The following is a 22522-nucleotide window of genomic DNA, read 5'->3' as shown; positions in this document are numbered from 1 at the left end:
TAGCCAAGAGACTCTGGAATCCTTGACTCTTGCCCTAGCTCAGGTACTCTCCTTCCCGTATCATCTCCAAGGAAGGGAAAAAATATGCCAGCCTACCAGAACCAGTCTGCTGAATACCACTTTGCCAAATGACCAGTTCACCAGATTTACTCATTGTGATTTTAACAGCTTTAACTGGAATGTTTAACAAGAAAGTTAACTAAGTAAAAATACTATCTAAACTGATGTTGATGTTTTCTAATCAATGAAATTGGCAAACCACATATAATTGCTAAAATGTTCCCATATGAAAAAATCTCCAATGAAATGCTATTTTTCCATGTTTTATTAATTTACGTGTGATGTTATTATTTTGGCTATTTGATTTTTTTCAGGTGCTTTTGAATATTATTTAAAAATTTTTCGGTTTTGTAAAGAGTTTCTATGATTTATTTTTAAATCCTCAAGTGGCGTTATCAGCCTTTGTTTTATATTTCTAGCAATTAAATGTTTAAATTCAGAACCAAAAATAAATGAGAATTAACTGAACAGTCTCATTCATATTTAAATTATTATTTTTTTTAATGGATACAGCGTCTCGCTTTGTCACTCAAGCTGGAGTGCAGTGGCACAATCAGGGCTCTCTGCAGCCTCAATATCCCTGGCTCAAGCAATCATCCCACCTTATCCTCCCAGGTATTTGGGACTATAGGCAATGCCACCACATCTGTTTAATTTTTCAATTTTTATTTCTTTATTTTTTTTGTGTGTGTGTGTGTGGAAACAGGGTTTCACTGTGTTGCCCTGGCTGGTCTTGAACTCCTGGGCTCAAGTGATCCGCCCACCTCAGCTTCACAAAGTGTTAGAATTACAGGTGTGAGCCACTATACCCAGCCTCATATTTGAAATTCTGAACTGAATTTCTTACAAGAAGCAATTGGAATATTGACTTTCATGTTTCCAGAAAGAGTACGCACAAAAGCTTGAAGCCATTTAAAATAAGAGAAAGAGTAAGAAAACCTGGCCATGACTAGTTCTTTAAATGTTACACACCATAACCATTAAAATTGTGAAAGAGGAATCAAAAAGTGACTTGGTTACAAGTCCTAGAGATACTAAAACATGAATACTGAAAGGGTTGGCATTAAAGAAAATTATGTAAAGAAATATTTTTTAAATTACCACATTGAACAGTGAAATTATGTTTAATCAATATGTTTTTAAAGCATATTTTATGGTTAGCACTCATAAAGCATTCTTGTTAAAGTGGTCAAAAATCATTTTTGGTAAATTAGTAAAATAGGTTATTCAGCAAGTTGGCTTTTGAGGAATTCATTTTCAGCAAATTGACCAGGAATTCCAAGGGAGATGTTTGTATAGATATCAATGTAAATAAGATCTAAGATGCCACTTTTTGTTGTTGTTGTTGTTGTTGTTGTTGTTGTTAAACTGGGCCTGTGGTCAATGTCCAGAGCTCTCTAATCTCTAGTACAGGATACAACATGTGGCTAAAACCCAAGGTGCTTTTCCATCCCTTAAAGCCAAGCTTAAATATCAGGATTTTATCAACTTTGAGCTGGTCACATAGTACAGGAAGTGGAAAAAATGAAAGGCCTGAGCTCACCAGCAGAAGAAAGCTGTACAGCTAGAATTTCTTGTGAGTGAAAGTGGATATGAACCAATTGTGGAGCATGGATGATTGGAAAAGAAACCTCTAGAATGTGAGCCAAGACCAAGATAGCTGTGGGAGAAGATAAAAAGGCCAGTTTACTGGTCTGGCTGCATGGATACAGAGTCACTCAACCTGGTAATGAATATATTTCAATCAAGGTCCTGGAATCTGACCATTGTGATTAGCCACTCCTGATGGTGTAGGAAAAGAAAGAATTTCGGCTTCAGAAGGAAAGCTACAGTTTTTTTGTTTTTGTTTTTCTTCCACAGTACTCACTCACTCACCCTCACGCCCAACTAAACTATGAAAGTTCCTGGGGAAAAGTGATAGAGAACATAAAATGAGAGGTCTGGTTACCATTCTATTTCTAAACATTCGTTTCACTCTTTATTATTTTAATACAAATCCTGTTTTCTCTTTGCTTTACTCATGAACCTGTGTTTTACTCCACTTGAATATTGTGATTTAATACCCGTTAACAGAGAATTACTGTGGTCGCCCCTCAATCTTTTTTGCACTTACCTCTTTCATAATTTCTTACTTCGTTGCAGAGACAAGAAAGATTTGCTGATAGGTCACTGTTGGAAATGGAAAAAAGGGTAAGTGTCCCGCTTATTAAATAATTATTTTTTTTCTTGTTTTAGGTAAACAATGGTAGGTTTTTTGTTTTTGTTTTGTTATTATGGATGACAGTTTTAATTAGTTTAAATTAATATTTATTGAGTTAATGTATTTTACAGCAACTTAGCTTCTTTATAGAATTCTATAGGGTCTCTAGGTATGAAATGACCTTGTTAAATAAAATTTAATTTACCACATAATTATTTTAATGAATTAAAAAAAACTATCTTGCCTTGATTCTGAAATGTACTATACACATTTTGATAGTGAATTTGATATTCTTGAAATGCTGTTTATCTCTTATGGTATGTACCTAAAATGTTTTAATCATAAATACATTTATTTTAATTATTTATAAACCTGAAATACTTCTATTTTTGAAATAAAGTTTTTAAATCTGGAACATCAAATTTTCAAATTCTTTTTAAGGTAAATTTAATAATTTTTTTAAATTTCGAGTTGAAATATTTAACTTAGGATATTTTAAACAAAAAAATTGATTACAAGAAAATCCTTATGCCACTTGATGTCTTTCTGCAATTTTTTATTGACTGTAATACATTCACTTGTATTTCTCTTCAGTTATTGTTGCTCAAAGGTCTAGGAGTAGTCATAGGAATAAATTTACAAGTTTAGCCTGATCAGTTGAGAATGTATAAATGATCCAAAAGTTAAAGTGCCCAAAGATTGTTTGTAGTGTAGCTGAGCAGTAGCTAGACTTGGTAGGGTTTCGACCACAGAAGAAATGGCAGGCTGGTAGCTATGATCAAAGAGTAAATTCTCAGGAGCTATTGATATAAAAACATTTTTCTTCCATTCTGTTTTAAAAATAACCAATTTGCCTTTTTCACCCAAAAAAAAGAGAAATGGTTAAAAAAAATAAAGAATATAAAAATAGTCTTTTAATGTCTGTGTCATTTGCTAGTTGTACCTTGCAGTAGCTACCATTTTATTATGATTTCTGCAAGTTTTAAAAATTAGTGTTCTGAGCCATGTTTTCAAAATGGACATAACTAATAATTGCTAAAATAGTGTTTTAATAAATTTAATATTGATTATTATTTCCTGTTAGAATATTTAACTGTTACTGAATTTTATCTCCAGGATAAGCAGAAATAATAAAATCAGTTCTTTGTTATACTAACGGTTGAGATGAAAGGCATAGTAACAAACTGTACTTAAAGTAATATTTGTTTTTCAAATACAATCACAATTTCAAATATTTAATTTTTCTTATGAAAGTAATATGTTTATTGCAGAAACTTTAGCAAAAGAAGAAAATATTAAATTATCCGTAATCTGTCATGCAGAGATAGCTGATATTTTGATACTTTTTTTTTTTTTCTAACATATACATGATGCAGACACATTCATATTCTGACAGGTTCACCTGACCTCCTTTTTCTGCTTGTCAAATGCAGATAAATTACAAAGTAGCTAATCCACTCTCTATAATCATGGTATTAATAGTAAACTGCTAACATTTATTCAGCATTCCCTATATCGAGCAGGCACAAAATTGAACAGTTTACATGCATTTTCTCTCAACCATATTTTTTGTGGTTTTGTTTGTTTGTTTTTTAAAGAGATAGGATATTGTTCTGTCACCCAGGCTGCAGTACAGTGGTACAATCACGACTCACTGCATCCTCCAATTCCTGGGTTCAGCTCTGTCACCCAGGCTGGAGTACAGTGGCACAGTCACGGCTCACTGCATCCTCCAATTCCTGGGTTCAAGCAATCCTCCCACATCAGCTTCCAGAATAGCTGGCACTACAGGTGCCTGCCTCCACACCCAGCTATTTTTTTAATTTCTTTTTGGAGACAAGGTCTCACTTTTTTGCCCAGGCTGGTCTTGAACTCGTGGCTTTATGCTATCCTTCCACCTAGGCCTCCCAAAGTGCTGGGATTACAGGCTTGAGCCATTGTGCCTGGCCAATTATATTTTTTAATGTTAATACATTTGTCAAATATAAGAAATTTCGTACCATTTACAGTTGTCAATTTCATTGAGCTAATAGAATCAGGCACTGGGGTGTAGTTTTCTTGTCTTACTTTACCACTAAGTTAAAATCTTGAAGACACCTAATAAAATTGAGGCTCATAGGGAGATTACCTCTCAGAAGAAATATTCTATTTCTGATATTTTGCAAAGTGGTAAAGATCAAATATGACACTTTATGTGCTAGTATTTTGAGAAGTGTGATGATTTCTATGAATTTGTCATGACTGTATTAATTTACTAGAAGAAAGATCTATGTATTGAAAATAATGTTTTTGTCTATATAATGTTTAGGCATGCTGATGTTAGAATAGCATGGTACTTAAAAGATGATGAGTAGGATTCTATCTACTTTTAAAATCCCATACCCTAAAAACATTAACATTTACAGTAAATGTACTGCTTGACTAAATATCAGCATTTGTTATTAATCTGGGAAAGAATGTCTTGGAAATAGTTTCAGTGTGATTAAACTAAATTTAAATGGTTTGTATCTGAAAGGTGACCGGCAAGAGTCAGTATCTTCTGGGCGGTATGACCTAACCAGTTTTACAGCTCATCAATTACTGCTGCTTGCTTTTTGCATAACACCCCAGAATGCTTATCATTTAAGGGAGAATAAAACAGTACACTGCAGTAATGTGTTGTGTGTTGGCTTTGCCTGTCACTCTTTGAAAGAAGTTTAAAATAAATGCTGCAGTTGCTTCTCTATTAGATTCACCGCATTAATGCTACACATAATGTCAACCTAAATATAAAGCTATAAAGTCAGTTGGATAAATAATAGCTAGTACACGTTGTGGGTGGTGGAAACGAGCTTTTCTTACATTCCTCTGAAATTGCAAAATACACATATTTTAGGCATGTTTGCTTCTTGCTTTTCTGCTTCTATCACTGTAATATGATTGCATCTTTGTGTGAGTTTTGTTTTTCTTTTCTGTACGGTCTTCAGTCTTGAGTATTGATTCACTCTAAGTTTTACATGAACTAAAAAAGTAGTTTGAACATGTTATATAGCATCCTCCCAGAAAGTCAAAGCTTTGAATTAAGAGCTTGCACTAAGGAAAAAGATCTTCATATTTATTTTTCTCAAATTTTGGAAAGCTCTTTACATATCACTGGCATCACATCTTTTCTACACTGCTCCTGATTGGACCTTTAATTCTGAAGTATCACTATTTCACAGTATAGAAGAAGACTTAAGAATATAATAATTATGTAACTAACATTGGTACCTTAAATTGATCTAGGAACGAAGAGCTCTAGAAAGAAGAATATCTGAAATGGAAGAAGAGCTCAAAGTAAGTGAACTATGTTATTTATGAGAGATAGTGCTGTTTATATATTAATGTTTAAAATACTATTAAAGATAGGGTTTACATTAATTGTTCTCAAAGCTGATTACCCAGTTTGTGAACTGTCTATATCTGGTGCTTCTCTTTCTTCCTGAATCCAGGTTCTAGTGAGTGAGAAGAGAGTCTAAAACCCAAATCTTAACACCTGTGAAAAAAGGAGAAAAATAAAATAAAAAATAAAACCCAAATTATTTTGATAATCAATTTGTGTCACACTTTTGCTGTTCATGTATAGAAAAACTTAATAATAATAATAGGATATAGGATGTATTATTTATTCATGTTTCTGTATACTTTTATGTTTCTTGGTGAGTAAGTAGTGGAGGGGGATACTATAAAATGTTCTCCTTTGAAAGTAAAGGACATTAGGGGAGTGAACAGTCAGAGCTGTATTTTGTCAAACTCCATATTATCTATAGAAATAATTATGTTTTGAATGTCTTCACAAGAAAAGTAGCATAGTTAATTGATTACCTCTTACCATATTGTCTTTCATAAAATATCTTTATCACATTGTGAATTAATGAACCAATGCATAGTATATTATACCCACAGAATTAGTAGTTCAGGATTTAGATGTTTCAGTATTAAATTGTTTGGTTTATTATTAGACCATTATTATTCAATGGCTTTGAAGATTGGAGACAAATCTTTTGTATTTTGTTTGCTTATATATTATTTAGTTTGAAATAGAATTTTAGGAATACATTGTTTACCTTTCTGAATCTTATTCTTTTAAGACGTATTATTTTTAAAAAATTATTACCTGTGATTATATTCTTACTATATGCTTTTCCATTTTCTTATTTTTTATTCCTATTTCTTTATATTCTGATTCCTGCAGAACCTGCACCAAATAAAGCAAATTCAATCTCTGAGAGAGTTAAATGAGCGACTGCTGACTGAGAATAGGGCCTTGACAAGAGTGGTAGCCAAGCGCTCAGGGTTCTATAGGCAACTGCAGTCTGTGAACCTATAATTTTTAGTTTCATCATTTCTTCTTGGTAGAGCCAGGCAGGTGTTTTTATATTAGTAGGCGTGTTTTGTAAGAGCTCACTTTTACAAATTAATGCCATTGTGTCTGGAGCATATCATATAACTAATTATGCATGGCTGCTTAGAATGTTACAAATTGTCACTAATTATATATTGCAGTTGATGAACTACACTAAAATTAGGGATGATTTTGGAATTTAAGTTGAAGACTTATTTGTACTTTTGTAAAGCTTTTGCACATTTTTTAGCTGTACAGATATTTTAGGACTTAAAATATGTTATTTACAGTTCTTTACTAGAGAGAAAACATAAACAGTATATAACATTTTACATATAATATATTTTGAAGCTGAAGATTAAGCATGCATTATCTGTTTTTCAAAATAATGTCATTTGATGTCAGAACCACATTAGTTTATAGTCATTCAGTTTTCTATTATAAATATTCAAATGAATAAACTCAAGATTACTATATTTTATATCTAAAGATTCTGAACACAGATAAGAATGCGTTAGTTCCACATAAAATTAAATCTTCCTAAAGATTTTGCTTAAGGTAGTTTTGCAAATGGAAGTTCTACTTTTATCTAGTTAGATAATCTAATACATTTTGAAAACTAAGGAAAGAGAACTATTTTGGAAAGTATGGTTTAAGGACCAAAAATATGAGCTATTTCATTTCTTAGTGAAACTGGCAAAGAACATACAATTTTAATTGTCCTTAGTAGACTATTCAGTTAACTTGTAATATTTTCATCCCCTTCATCAGTTTGTCTGTAAAACAGCAGAAAATTGAGATGCATTGTTTGAAGATATGAGGCTATTTGCTTCAAAATTGGTTATTGTTGTAATGGCTGGATCATAGATACAGACTTACTACTTTAGCTTACACATGATATACTATTCTAATAATAGTAATTACTTGTTACCATTTAATAAGCATCTGTTCGGGATCGGACATTGTATTAGACGTCTTAAACTGAGGTACAATAGGTGAATCCTTTAAGGAATTTTAATAATTTAGAACAAGTCTAACTTCTTCAATATTTTCCTAGGTAGTTTGGCTTTCTTGTGGAACAATGTTAAGTATTATGATTTTAGGTCTGACATATATAAAGCAAAAGTCTTTGGTTTGGGTGCTGACAGGAACCTCTTTTAAGAGCCTATCCTAACAAAAACCGGCTTCATTGTCTTGGCTGCTCGAATGTGGTGTGCTTGTGAGTCATAAAATCAAGTGATTTAGTAAATTGCAATGGAAAATTTGGAGAGAATAAATCTTTCATTCCAGCATTTATGAAACTAATTAGCTTTACAAATCCAGGTGTGTTTTTTTTTTTCCTTCTTCCTGATACATATTTTAGATACTAGAAATATATATAACTGACAAAGCTTGATCATGTGTTTTGTGGTGAAAATATAACATTTATTAAAAATAATGTTTTATCTATTTATTGAAGGTAAATCTTCAATTTTTCTCTTTACAGATGTTACCAGACCTAAAAGCAGACAACCAGAGGCTAAAGGATGAAAATGGGGCCTTGATCAGAGTTATAAGCAAACTTTCCAAATAAAAAAAGAAAAAAAAAAGCAGCAAGTAATGGAATTGCACATATTAGTAACCCAGTGGACCATAATTGGCAGTCACTGGAAGCCTGGGAAGAATCCTTGGAGACTGTCATTTTCGGATATCCTGCCAAATGCCCTCTTATCTAGAATTTTTATTTCATTTTGTTTAATTTTCTGGGGTGTTTTTGTTGTTGTTGGTTGTTTTTTTGTTTTTGTTTTTGTTTTTTTAATCAAGACCATTGTTTCATGTTAATGCAGCTGCTGAGAAGAATTTTTTTTAATGACTGAGAAAACTTGTTTACAGCTCCAGCATATAAGGAAAGTGTTCAAGGCCAGATATGCCTCAGATATTTAACCAGTAAGCCTTAGTTGTACATAAATACTTTTGTGTCAACAAAAACCTTCAGCTCTCACAGAAGACAGTTACTCAACATTTTTTGATGTGCCACAGTTTCCAGTTTTTCGATATTTAAATTTTTTTGGCTTTTCATCTAAGTTTGGGTTTGTATTTTTTCCTTCTAAACTCTTCATGTGGCAGAGTCTTCTATGTTTTCACAGCTTTTTCATTTACAGATAAGAACACTTGCTCTTCTGTGATTATTGTCATGTATTAGGCTAATGCTGTGTTGTCTCCCACCTGGAACTGAATTGCTTGGTGGAACATATGCTTTCACTGTTTGTGCAATATGCATTTATTTCTTACATGAATGCTTTAAAGTCATTTGAGATTAGATCTTTTAATTCCTATTTTCTGCTTCATTGGTCACTTTTTTGTTTTTATTGTAGTATAAGATGTTAGATTCTGTAATCTTCACATTCATTTTAGCAGGTACTGAGTGATGCTGTATATACAAATAAGTGTATTGTTTTGATTTTTAGACCACCACATGGCATGCTTGACTATTTCTTATTTCAAATGTCTGCTAATGCAGAGTAGGCTACTCCATGATAGTGTTAAAAAACAAAATTTGCTAACAATGTGATATAAAGACTTTAAAAGTTACACATTATGTGGAGCCCTATCTTTACAAAAGTTTCCTACTGTAAAATGCTTTTATTTTCAGTTTTCATTTGATAGTACTCAACCATAATTAAACTTGCATAAGATAATTGCTTTACATTTCACATACCTATATTTATCTGAGTGCTGTCTAAAACTGTTGTGCTAGCCAAAGTAATGCTATGAAATCATTTGCAGAATTAACCCGTGAGTTAATGTTAAATGCACTGTTATTGCCATGTGAAGAGGCATCGACTTTGATACCACCATCACGTTCAGACCATTTTATACATTTCAGTGGCCTTTTTTTTAAGGAAAAAAAAAGCGCAAAACCAAGTACATAGTGAAGATGGCTTTTATTTGGACAAATAGCTTTTATATTTTCATTAAACCATGCAAAAAATACTACATCTTTCTGGCACATAACTGTCTCCTTAACCACTGAACAGTTCAGCCATTTGAATAAATTGTACATTGTAAAGCTTATAGTAGCTGATTGTATTATTGATTGTATTGTATACTATATTAAATGTGAATTTGTACCCCTTCATTTTAAAAGGTCATTGTGTTCTACTGCCTATTTTAGATTACTTTGGGGTTGGGGAAGGGTGTTTTGGTAAGCAGGATTTTAAGTCCTCTCTCTCTTGATTGGTTTTATGAAGATATAAGGTTATGCTCTTACTACCAAGCTCAGGATTCTTGATTTTAAAGGTACAAGGATAGTTGTGGGAGTTTTATTTTTGGTTATATTTGAACTGTATGAATGGTGGGTCTGAATATTGAGAATTTCCATGGTCTTATGTGGAGGTAAAATATACAGATAACTGATCAGTTTGAGTGACCGCAACATGTTCTGGTTGCACAACAGTTAGGCATGCTATGGTTTATATTTGTGAAGTTTGGATGCCTGTGAAGAATGATTAAATACATGTTTCTAATATTTTAGTGTTTTGTATTTAGGTTATTTATTCTTTGTATCTAAAACTGAACAGCTACTGTGCTATATTGATTTTATTGGTAGTATTGAGCAGACCTTGTTTCTGCATGAAACTAGTTGCAAAACCCACTATTTTGGAAATAAAAATGTATTTTGACATATACAAATAAAATGAATAAAACTATTTTAAATGTGTGAACTTTTAATGAAGACATTTTAAATTTTGTTCTGAGATATTTAAATTCTGCATGGGTATTTTTTCACTGGTTGCTTTACTTGGATACCAATTTGAATAATTTCTGAAATTGTAATATTGTGATAATTTGCACAGCGTTGTACATGCACATCTGTAAATGCAATCTTAATTGCCATATTTATGCAATCTGTGTACCAATTTGGACAAATGTTTATATATTTTACATAAAGCTGTCTGTATGCAGAATCTGAGAACTAGTTTTTTTATGATAATAAGTGGGTAAAAATAATAACAGTGAGTTTCAGGGTAGTTGCTTTGTAGCAGATTTGGCTTCCATAAACATTCTGTTTTTTTAAAAATAAACCTGTGCTTTTTCTTATCTGCAAACATAGGCTTAGTGATACATATAAAGGTAATATTCCATTGAAACATACAATTTACTTTAATATTAGATCATTTTCCAGTTTAGATTTGTCCAAGGTTCAACCTGCTAACCCATCTATAACTAAGAGGCACTTTTAGCCAGGTGTGGATGGGAGGCCCAGGCGGGAGGATTACCTGAGGACAGGAGTTTGAGACCACCCTGGCCAACAGGACGAAACCCCGTTTCTACTAAAAATAAAAAATTAGCCAGGTATGATGGCACGCGCCTGTAATCCCAACTGCTCAGGAGGCTGAGAGGAGAATTGCTTGAACCAGGCAATTCACTGAGGTTGCAGTGAGCCGAGATCATGCCACTGCACTTTAGCCTGGGCAACTGAGTGAGACTCCGTCTCCAAGAAAAGAAAAAAAAAGAGGCACTTTTGATTTTGGAACTTGGATAGAGGACTGGTAGTAAGCCTAAATAATACAACAAGGATTGAATTCTATTGTTTCTATTTCCAGTATTTTACCTATTCATGCTTAGAATGGTAGGTTTTACTGTTATGTGTCCTACAAGAGTATTCGTATAAAAGAGTAAGGTAGATATTTTCTAATCCATTAGGCTAACTTTATTCTTTTGCTTAAAAGTATATTACTACTTAGTCTTCCTTGGTTAAACTGAGACAGTCATGACTTCCAATCCCAACATATTTCCCATAGGACATAATAAATAGCTTTGTAGATTATCTTTCACTTTGACATTATAAGCAGAATACACAGCAAACTCCACTAAAAATTATTAACTATTCATTAGCTCTGTCTTGCTAATGATAACCTTTGTTTGCAAAGATGAAAGCTGGCTGATGCAGTCTTTGATGTTCCATGTTTACACTGTATGTGCATGGTCTCTGTATCTGAATATGATGTGCAGCAGGAATGTACATATGAGAACTCTCCAAAAAGCATTGGGTTTAGAGTGAAATATTGTTTTCATATTTTATTCATCTCTCTATAACTAAATCCATTTCTTGACTTTGATTTTGGAAAGGTTCTCTGGCATTAATGGCCATACAGATGAGTGCTCTTTCTCTTAGGTAAGTGATGTGGAGAGTATTATATTACTCTTCCTTGCCTATAAAATAACCAGATTACAGAAGTACTAAATTTAAAATAAAAATACAGGAGTCAGAGGTGTGAGATTTATTTCTATAATAAGGTAACATAAATAATGGATTCTACCTTATTACTGTAACTTCAAAGTTTTATTATTAAAAGTTGTCTAAAGGTTATTAGAAGTAAGATCTTTTGAGCCAAGCTATCCCAACACGCCCCTCCTTAAATTCCAGTAAGTGTCTGGGTCTCATAAACCAACTGCATTTTTATTTTTAAAAAGCTGAAGGAAAAGGGGAAAAGTTTGAAGAAATGAAGGGTATTAGTGGATTCTGTCCTCAACAATATATAACTAATAGAACACGTACTTGGTGGTTGTAGGTCTGGAAGATTGATAGTGGAAAAGAAGAGATTTGCTTTCTCCCCTCTTTCTCACTCTCAGTTTTTCTTACAGGTCTGTTTCAGTAGCGTATCTCATTTGATCCTTTAAAGTGCTCCATTTACAGGTGAAAAAGCTGAGGTTTACAGATTCTTTATTGGTTCAGCATCCAAAGCCTGGTACAACACAAAACTCTTAACCAAAACTGTGGTGGTGATTTTTCCCAACTCTGAATCCAGGACTTTTTTTCATATACCAGTTAGTTGCATAGTTTATTTGCATGTAACTGCATAAGTTTCTTGAGTCTATATACTTAGGCTTAAAATATTTGAGTATCTTTGAAGATGGCATTTCTTGGCTGTTTTTTGTTTTTGTTTTTGTTTTTGTTTTTTTGAGACGGAGTCTGGCTCTGTCCCCAGGCTGGAGTGCAGTGGCGTGATCTCAGCTCACTGCAAGCTCTGCCTTCTGGGTTCACACCATTCTCCTGCCTCAGCCTCCCGAGTAGCTGGGACTACAGGCACCCGCCACCACGCCCGGCTAATTTTTTGTGCTTTTAGTAAAGACGGTTTTCACCATGTTAGCCAGGATAGTTTCGATCTCCTGACCTTGTGATCCACCTGCCTCGGCCTCCCAAGTGCTGGGATTACAGGCGTCAGCCACCTCGCCTGGCTTCTTGATTTTTTTTTTTCCTCCTCATTCTCTAATCTCACATCCTCACCCCCACACCTGCTAAATTTTTCCTTTCGTAGGGCTGCTTAATACCACTTTGCCCTATAATTTGTTTTTGTTTTTGTTTTTGTTTTAGATAGAGGAATGCAGTCATGCTCAAGCAGTTAGTTGATTCTCTGGTGCAAATTCTAATGATAGCCAGTAGTCCATTATAAGTTTATAAAAGATTTAACATACCTGCATGAAAAATTTCCTTTGCATTCTTCAAAAATAGATTTTTAAAAAATTAATGCTCAGAGCTTAATTCCCTTTTTTATTCCCTAGTAAGATAAGCAACATTATTAGTGCTACAGTTTTAACAGACTTTTCTCCCAATGAAAAATGTGTGGAATACCAAATATGTAAAACATAACAATTGTATGTATATAAACTCGTAGATAAGAACTTCCCCACCCCCAGAAAAAGTAGCCAAAATGGACCTCTATAAGGCAGTTTTATGACAGCAGCTTGACTCCTTCACTTGTTACTGCACAATTCTTAGGTTGTGACCACAGCATTGCTAAGCAAATGCAGCTGACCAAACTTTTATAATATATACTGTACACATGCTCTAGTAGTATACCAGTTTATGTGAGTGAGTGTACTATTACTTTCCTCAACAGTGAAAAATACAGGCACAGAGTAGGAGAAGCGCCACACAAAGATAACCTCGCAGTACAAGTTAGTGCTTTAGTACTCAGTATTGTCCAAATTTTGCCTATATCTAAATATTATTTTTACAATTTCTAAAAATTAAAGCATTTTAGCAAAATTTGAATTTAAATTTGGTGAAATCCATCAAATACCTTTGCAGACCCTACGGGGACACTGATCTGTAAACCTTTGACATGGGCCTTTGGATTCAATCACATCTAAGATAATAAATCTCAGCTTCATTTGATAAAAGTCAATTACATATATCCAAAGCATCTTGTTTTAAAACATAATGTTACTGTTTCTTTTTAAAATACCTTAAAGCAAAATTTTGAAATAATTTATTTGGTTACCATAAACACCTAATTTTTTACTCAGTCCAGTAAGGGAGAAAGGTTTGAGAAGTGGATTTCAGAAGACTGCCTTGTATCATTGGAAAGAACAAAGTAAACCTCTAACTATGCCGCCACATCTGTCCTAAAGGACTCCAGGAACACTGACCTGCTACTCATGTGAGTCTGCTTTGTTTATGAACCCTAGTTGCTCTTACCAAAGAAGGAAAGATAGGGAAAAGTGGCAGGGTGTTTATAGGTGTCATATACAAAATGTATTTGCCATAGAAAGGTGGTGTGGGCTAGAAAATGTTTTAATCAATACTTGATAATAGCTAATAATTGTTAAGAGCATAATTATAATTTTATTTGTTGGAATGTCAGGATTATCACTAATTGTGGATGCTTAAAGTTTACATAATCCTTCTCAAAATATCCTGAGGTCATGTGGGCCATTTGTCAGCCTTCAGGTCAGAGACTAACCTTGTTACATAATGCTCTTCTGCATAAGAGTGTTATAATCTGTGATTTCTTCTTTTGTCTGAAGCTTTAGCCCTGCCTATTTCATTCTTTCTTTCGGCTTTACTGTCCCTCTAGTGTCTAGTATTTGCTTTACTGAGACTAGTAGCAGAAAAACCAGAGGGGAAAGGACCTAAATTTTAGTATTTTCTGTGAACAAACACCTACGCTTACCTTGTATTTGTGGTTTTTTTAAAAAGTCGTTTCCTTTATTTTACTATGAGCTCCTGGAAACATCAGAATATCATTCATCTTTGTTCTCGGCACTTAGCACAGTGCCTGGCCTGTAGTAGGTGTTTATTAAATGTTTTGAAGGAAAGCGTAAATCTGAATAGTTGTGGTACGTGTTGTGGAAGAAAAAATCTAGACTAGCATCTAGATTTTTAAGAAAGCTTTTTAAAGCAAATATAAACATTCAGATTCTTGCATACTTTGTCTCCTCATTCACAAGCTCCTGTTAGCACTTAAATGCCAAGCACTGCTATAGGTGATGGTCATACATCCAAAAGAAAAACAGGCAAAAATAAAATCTCTGCCTTGTGGAGACTACATTCAAATAGCGGAAAGATTGAAAATAATCCATTACATGTTACTTTACAAGATAGTAGACAACTAGGGAAAAACTAGGGCTGGGCGCGGTGGCTCATGCCTGTAATCCCAACACTTTGGGAGGCCGAGGCAAGCAGATCACAAGATCAAGAGATCGAGACTAGCATGGCCAACATGGTGAAGCCCCGTCTCTACTAAAAATACACAAATTAGCTGGGCGTGATGGTACGTGCCTGTAGTCCCAGCTACTCGAGAGGCTGAGGCAGGAGAATCGCTTGAGCCTGGGAGGCAGAGGTTGCAGTGAGCCTAGATAGCGCCAAAACTAGGCCAGGATAAGAATTCAGGAGCGAAGGGAGAATTAATTAGAGAAAGCCTCACTGAGAATGTAATATCTGAGCCAAAATTGCAAGAAAGGTTGGGCAAAAATTATGCCGATGTCTGGGAGACCAGCATTTCCATGCAGAGGAACAAAAGCAAAGGCCTTGAGGTGCAGATGTTCTCATATGTTGGAGAAACAGTAAGGTTAATTTGGTTATATTGGAGTGAGCAAGAAGTAGAGTAATAGGAAAGAAGGTCAGAGAGGCAACAGGAGAGCTAAATTCAGGACTTCATTTAGATATTTATTGACCATATGCTAGACTTGCTCCCTCAAAAACCTTAGCTATATATCCTTTTCCCAAGAAGAATTTGTAACTTCTTAATAAAACCCACAAATACTGTATAACTATAAATATTTTTTAATAAAATAATTATATAAGTTGTGAATAAGGAGGATAATTATACTAGAAAACTAAGCTAAATCACCTAGAGGAAACATTCATTTAAATATAAAACATTTTCAAAGTATCCAAGCAACCAAGCTAGGAACAGGAAAATTGATCACTATAAATGTCATTGTTATATTAAAAAATCATATCAGTTCATTGGGCAAAATAAACATTTTTAGAGCAGTTCTCAGAACATAATTTTTCTCATGGATTTTACTATTGGTCTGTACACTTAACGTACATTGTCCTCATTTGTCTCTTCATTGTCTCAGCTAGAATACTGAGGTGCGCTTCCATAAATATTGTGCTATCGTTCCAACAGGGATCATAGTAATATCATCCCAGTGTGTAATATTCACCCTCTTTCTTGTCCTAGGAGTGTTTAGCTTAATTATTCCTCTACAACAGTGGTTTTCAACTTGAATCACCTGGCAAGCTTGTTCGGACACAATTTTGGTTGCTCCTGTTTCTAAGTCAGTATTGAGTGTCTGGAGTGGGTCCCATGAATTTGCATTTCCATCAAGTTCTCTGATGATGTTGATATTGTTGGTCCAGAAACTGTATTTAGAAACTTACACTATCAATTGTCTTTTTTCTGAATGGAAATAGAGTTCATTAGTAAAATCACTTGTGAGAACTTAAAATGTAGGTATTCTATGTTAGTAGTTTAAAAAGAGATCATATAGATATCAAACCTTGGGTAACACGAGTAATACTTAAAAAATAAAAGATCATTTGTTCAATCATACTACATATTCCCTGGCAGAGGAAAAATACACCTCCAGACAAACCTAATCTAGTTTATCAGGAAATCAAATTGGAAAAAGATTTTTTCATATGAGACAAGCAGCTGGATGACAGTCCCTTACATTTGATCAGGAAAAGAGTAGCCAATCTCCTACATCTCTTCTCTCTTCCCTTGCTAGAGAGAGGGAGAGAAAGCCAAAAATTCCAAGTAGGGAGGCAAATGTCCTACAATCTAGATCTCTTGCAAGCTTAAATTCTTAGGAAAGCCATCACAACTGCTGCTTATCTTTGAGGCCCAAGCTTTCTGGATTCTATAAAGTGCATCATTACCATGGTACAGCATGATGTAGGTAGGGACTCTACTACTTCTAAAATATGCATCCATTTGCTGCATGACTTATGCAGCTAGATATGCCAGGACTGCCAGTTACTTGAGTACTTGGATTAAAGGAAAATATACTTAACCACTTTCTATTATTAATATATGAATCTATCAGTAATTCTCAAAATGGCATCTTGGGACCAATAGTATTAGCATGATCTGGGAATTTGTTAGAAATACAAATTATCAGACAACATCCCAAACCTACAGAATCAGAAACTGAGGATGAAGCACAACTGTTTTTTGGTTTTTTGTTTGTTTGTTTTTGAGACGGAGTCTTCCTCTACCAGGCCGAAGTAGTGTGCAGTGATGTGAACATGGCTCACTGCAGCCTTGGCCTCCTGGGCTCAAGGGATCCTCCACCCTCCTCCACCCAGGTCTCAACCTCCCGAGTAGCTGGGACTACCAGGCATAGTCCTAGCTATAAACCATCGTAAGTACTTGAAGTTTTTAATCTGAGACTGGAAGCTAATTTTTTATTTTTCATAGAGACAGGGTATCCCTATGTTACCTAGACTGGTCTCGAACTCCTGGGCTCAAGCAGTCCTCTTGCCTCAGCCTCCCAAAGTGCTGGGATTACAGGCAGAAGCCTCTATACCTGGCCCCAACAGTCTTTTTCAGCAGCCTCGCCAAGGCAAGCTAAAGTTTGAGAACTACTGGCCTATAGGTTTCAAACCTAGATCACCTGGGCTGAAGTAGAACTACGGGTTGAAAAAAAAAAAAAGAATTCTCAAGGCTTTTAGTGAGAAGTGAAAAGAATTATCAGTGGGGTGAGAAATCTCTGGCTATATTGGAATGTACTGCTGATACCACTCCCACCATCTGAAAAATGCTAGGGAAGACCTTAATCTCAGAAACTGGATTGGAGAAGTTCCTCATCAGATGAATTCATTTTAAGTTGAGGAGATTCACTTCAAAAATCTTTTTTAGGGAATCCCCACAGAAGGAACCAAGCAAGAGATTTTTGTTTAGGGGGAGATAAGGTTATACTATTAAAATGAGCAGTATATTATTCAGTGCTTGTGAAGTTACAAGTGAAGAAACTCAAATTGCCTAGAAGGTTAGGGTTGGGAAGATAGATAAAATATATTGGCTCAAATTACTGGGAAGTTCAGAAGTCTAGCTGTCCTTAGACAAGACAGAATCCATTGGGTGTCACCTCTTTCCTTTTCTGTGCATTGACCTCATCTGTCCTACTAAAATGGAGAAAACTTATGACTATGAATGAGTAACAACCACAGAGGAAAGAAGTAATTTCTTACCCCAGCACCTAATATATGAAATCCCAGAAAATGAGCCTTTTTCATCCCTTGAACTAATCTGTTTTTCCATGGAGATGGAGTACTTAATTGATCAGTCCTCAGTCTCTATTTACCACTCTGGGCAAGGGTGAAGTAAAGTTTTATGGTTAGCAGCATTGCCGGAAGATATAAAGGATGTACAATCCCCCCAAAAAAGAAGGGGCTATAACCAGAAGAAGGACAAAAAGCAAGCAAAAAATCAATGACAGGAATATCACCTAAGAGGAACCTGATCACTGAAGTTTAAACCTTGAAATGTCACCACTTGTTCAGAACTGACTTGTAAATTTAATCAGAATCCATTGAAAATTGATGAGTTATTCAAATATTGAGTGCTACTGTGTGTCAGTTGCTATTCTAGGTGCGAGGGATAAAGCAGTGAACAAAATTGACAAAACTCCACCATAATAAAGCTTATGTGCTATTGGATGTAGGCAGAAAAACAAAATAATTACAGGGAGAATTACAAGTCCTTGGAGAAAAAGTAGGGATAAGAAAAAGCCTAAGGAATGTTGGGGAAGAACATATTAGGGAGGAGGATTTTGGTTTTAAATAGGTTAAGGAAAGCATCACTGATGTGACTGAAGGAAATGATAGTGTGATCCATCAAGATTTCTGGGAAAAAGCATTCCAAGTATGTCTATTTGGAACAGCACACCCAAAGGCATGGGGCAGAAGCATTTTTTAAAAATAGCAAGAAAGCCAATGTGGCTGAAGCCAAGTGAACAAGGACAAGTGTATGAGAGATGAGGCCAGAGGAATATTTGGAGGCAAGATTATATATGGTCTTATAAACCATCGTAAGTACTTGAAGTTTTTAATCTGAGACTGGAAGCCATTTGAAGGATTTAAGAGAATAATATAATCTGACTTAAGTTTTTAAGGAATCTCCCTTAGACTACTTAGGAGACTATTACTGTAATCCATATAGGAGATAATAGTGTCTTGGCCCAGGGAGATAACAGTGAAGGTGCTGAGAAGTGGTAGGATTCTAAATCTATTTTGAAGGCAGAGCCCACACAATTGGATTTGAAGTAGGAGAGGAGTTCAGGATTATAGCCCTAGTAACTAGAAGGATGGAATTGCAATTAACTTAGAAGACAGTAGAACAAGTTTGTGGTAGAAAGTATGAAATTATGTTTTGGACATGTTAAGTTTGAGATGCTTATCAGTGTGCATATTTGTTCATCCAAATGAGTTCAGAAGTGAGAAGCCAGAGATAGAAATCTGGGAGCCTGAGCATATGCATGACAGGGAAATTTATGAGACTGAGTGAGAGTAAAGGGCTGGCCATGGTGGTTCACTCCTATAATTCCAGCACTTTGGGAGGCCAAGGTGGGTGGATCATGGGGTCAAGAGATCGAGACCATCCTGGCCAACATGGTGAAACCCTATCTCTACTAAAAATACAAAAATTAGCTGGGCATGGTGGTGTGCACTTGTAGTCCCAGCTACTCAGGAGGCTGAGGCAGGAGAATCGCTTGAACCTGGGAGGCGGAGGTTGCAGTGAGCCAAGATCATGCCACTGCACTCCAGCCTGGCGACGAAGTGAGACTCCATCTCAAAAAAAAAAAAAAAAAAAAAAGTAGAGGTCCCAGGATTGGGGCCTAGGTTGTCCAGTGTTATGAGATCAGGAAGATAGGAACCCAACAAAAAATAATGAAGGTTGGCCAATGAAATAGGAATAAAATAAGGAGACTGATGCTCTAGAGAGTGAAGAAAATGTTTCTAGGAAGCAATGACTGCTGTTACCAGATAAGGACTGGTATAAGAACTGTCAACTGGATATAGCAATATGAGCAGTTTAACTACAGTGGTGGTGGTGAAATCCTGTTTAGATGAGAATGAGAGGGAAATAATTGAGTTTAATATAGATAATTTTTTCCAATGTTTTGCAGCAAGGCCTTGCGGGACCAGGGTCCTAAAAAAAGAGGAGCACAAAAAAAGTGAACCACACATTCAGCACCACTTTTCCCCAAAGACAATTTATAACTAGTGGCCAAGAGACTGAAAAACTGAGCAGCTATATTATCACTCACACAGGGTAGGGGATTCAAAACAGTTTATGGCCTGCCAAAGGGGAGGAACTGCATGAAATACCAGCTTTTTTTTTTTTTTTTTAAGTGGGGGTCCTTGAAGGGCTATTCCCTAAAAGAAAAGCATAAACCCAAAATAAGTAAGCCATCACAAAGTCTGAAATTGCTCAATCCTGAACAAGATTAAGATGATCTGTTCTTACCCTAACTCACTGCCAGATGTTAAAGTCCATCATTTTGGAAGAAGATAACATCATCCAGAGCCTAAAATTATTATAATTTGATACACAGTGTCCAGCATTCAATCAAAAAATTACAAGGCATTCCAGGAGATAAAACCAACTGACTGTAAAAACAGAAAGGAAAAAGGATAATTAAAACAGACCCATAGAAATTTATAATTTTTAAGTTATCTTTATTAAAGCTTAATCAGGGAAGCAGAACCAGTGTGAGTATTATGAAATAAGGAATTTATAGCAACAAGATTTGACACAATTGTGGAAGAAACTGAAGAAGTAAGGAACTGAAAGGGTGAGTTGGTGGGTAAGAGAGAAATCATGAACCAGCCCTTCTGAAGCGCAGGTATAGTTGGCCAAATTGGAGGTTGTCAGGGAAATTGAGAAGCCAGGTATATCCAGTTGCTGAAGTGGGCCTTCAAAAGAAAGCTGGATAAGTTGTTTAAAGATATTGTCACTTCATTTGGTAGTGAGTCTTGGGTCATAATTGGTCAACAGGTTCTGCAGTTAGAAATAAAAGTTGGACATGGAGCAGGTAAGAACAAGGACAGACTGGAACCCACCAGCACCTCTGCAGTTGTATCTCACTACTTCTCACCACAAAGGCCATCAGAGTATATTAGCTACTACTTCACTCTACCTTCCAGATCTCATGCGTATTTTGATTTTGACCAACTAATCCAGAACTGAACAGGGAATGAGATTCTTTGAAATGTAGTTGCAGCTTGTCCAAGTTGACAGTACAACTGTTTTATCAGAAACAAACTTTAAAATAGCTGTGATTCACAGAAAACTAAAGATCCAGATGGTTTCTATATTGAATTCTACCCAAAATTAAGGAAGAAATAAAACATTTTACATGCAAACTCTTCAAAAAATGAAGGAGGAGGCAGAACTTCCCAGTTCATTTTGTAAGGTCAGCATTAGCCTGATACCAAGACCTAATGGAGACATTACAAGAAAATCACAAACCAATATCCCTCGATAACATGAATGCAAAGGTCTTCAACACTATTAACCAATATATAAAAAGAATAAGTCATCATAATTAAATGTGGTTTATACTAGAATTGAGAGGCTGGTTTAACATTTGATAATATAATTCATATTAGCATAGTAAAGGAAATAAAATATAAGCATTTCAATAGACCCAGAAAAAGCATTTAACAAGATATAATAATACCCATTCATAATGTAAAACTCTCAGCAAACAAGAAATATAAAATAACTTTCTCAATCTGATAATGGTCATCCATTAAAAACCTACACCCAACATAATGGTGAAATATTAAATGCTTTCTTCCTAAGATCAGGAACAAGTAATGGATGGTCCCCTCTTAGTCCCTTACTCATTCCATTCAGCATGGTATTGGCAGTCCTAGCTAGTGTATTAAGAAAAAACAAAAAATAAATATCTGAAAGGAAAAAGTATAACTGTATTTTCAGATGACATATCGTTTGCACAAAAAATCCTGAGGAATCTACAAAACAACTACTAGAACTAAGAATGATTTGTCAAGGTCTCAGGATACAAGGTCAATTTCAAAACTCAATTGCATTTCTATATACTAACAAAAATGGAAAATTACATGATTTAGGAACAACATTCTTGCTTAGAAATGAAGAATTTGAGTTTATATGAGTGAGCTAAGTGCCAAAAATAGTCGAGACAATTTTGTAGACTGAGGATAAAGTGGAGTTTTACCCTAAAAACTATCAAGACATTATAAAAGCATACTATTTTAAACAATGTTGAACTTAATAATAGAAAAATAAACAATACATACAGAACACAGAACTCCAAAATAGACTCAGACTTATGAGAACTTAATAAGTAGCAGATGTAACATCATAAATGATTAGAGAAAGAATGGTTGGAACAGTTGGTTATCTAAATAAAATGACAAATTGGATCTCTATCTCACCACACACACACATAAATTTCAGTCAAATTGCAAGCCCAAATAAAAGCAAAACCTTAACATTTTTAATAGAATGTGGGAGACTATCTTTTTGATCTAAGGGTAAGGTGAAAAAAAATTAAGTAAAACACAAAGATGGCCATAAAGGAAAATACTGACATAGTTTATTACATTCAACTTTAAAAATTTTCTG

The 22522-nt window shown here is 34.8% G+C and overlaps 1 protein-coding gene across 19 annotated transcripts in view; it reads left to right on the top strand.

The window, feature by feature from the left end:
- Positions 1 to 10312, top strand: part of PPP1R12A (protein phosphatase 1 regulatory subunit 12A) — a 161906-nt gene extending 151594 nt beyond the window's left edge. For 8 of the 19 annotated variants that reach the window (XM_005571627.4, XM_074007474.1, XM_074007479.1 and 5 more), the window contains 3 exons: positions 2203 to 2250; positions 5525 to 5575; positions 8110 to 10312. In XM_005571627.4, coding sequence (XP_005571684.1) covers positions 2203 to 2250; positions 5525 to 5575; positions 8110 to 8196 — 186 coding nt within the window. In that variant the 3' untranslated portion in view covers positions 8197 to 10312. Of the gene's footprint in view, positions 1 to 2202; positions 2251 to 5524; positions 5576 to 6473; positions 6655 to 8109 lie in introns of those variants that run through there. The other 11 variants (XM_074007478.1, XM_074007473.1, XM_074007477.1 and 8 more) reach the window with 6 other exon arrangements.
- Positions 10313 to 22522: the final 12210 nt, after the last annotated feature.

The sequence above is a fragment of the Macaca fascicularis genome, chromosome 11 (assembly GCF_037993035.2).
Source record: "Macaca fascicularis isolate 582-1 chromosome 11, T2T-MFA8v1.1".
Classification (NCBI taxonomy): domain Eukaryota; kingdom Metazoa; phylum Chordata; class Mammalia; order Primates; family Cercopithecidae; genus Macaca; species Macaca fascicularis.
Note: the sequence above shows the minus strand (reverse complement) of the source record. Positions and strands in the feature narration are given on the sequence as shown.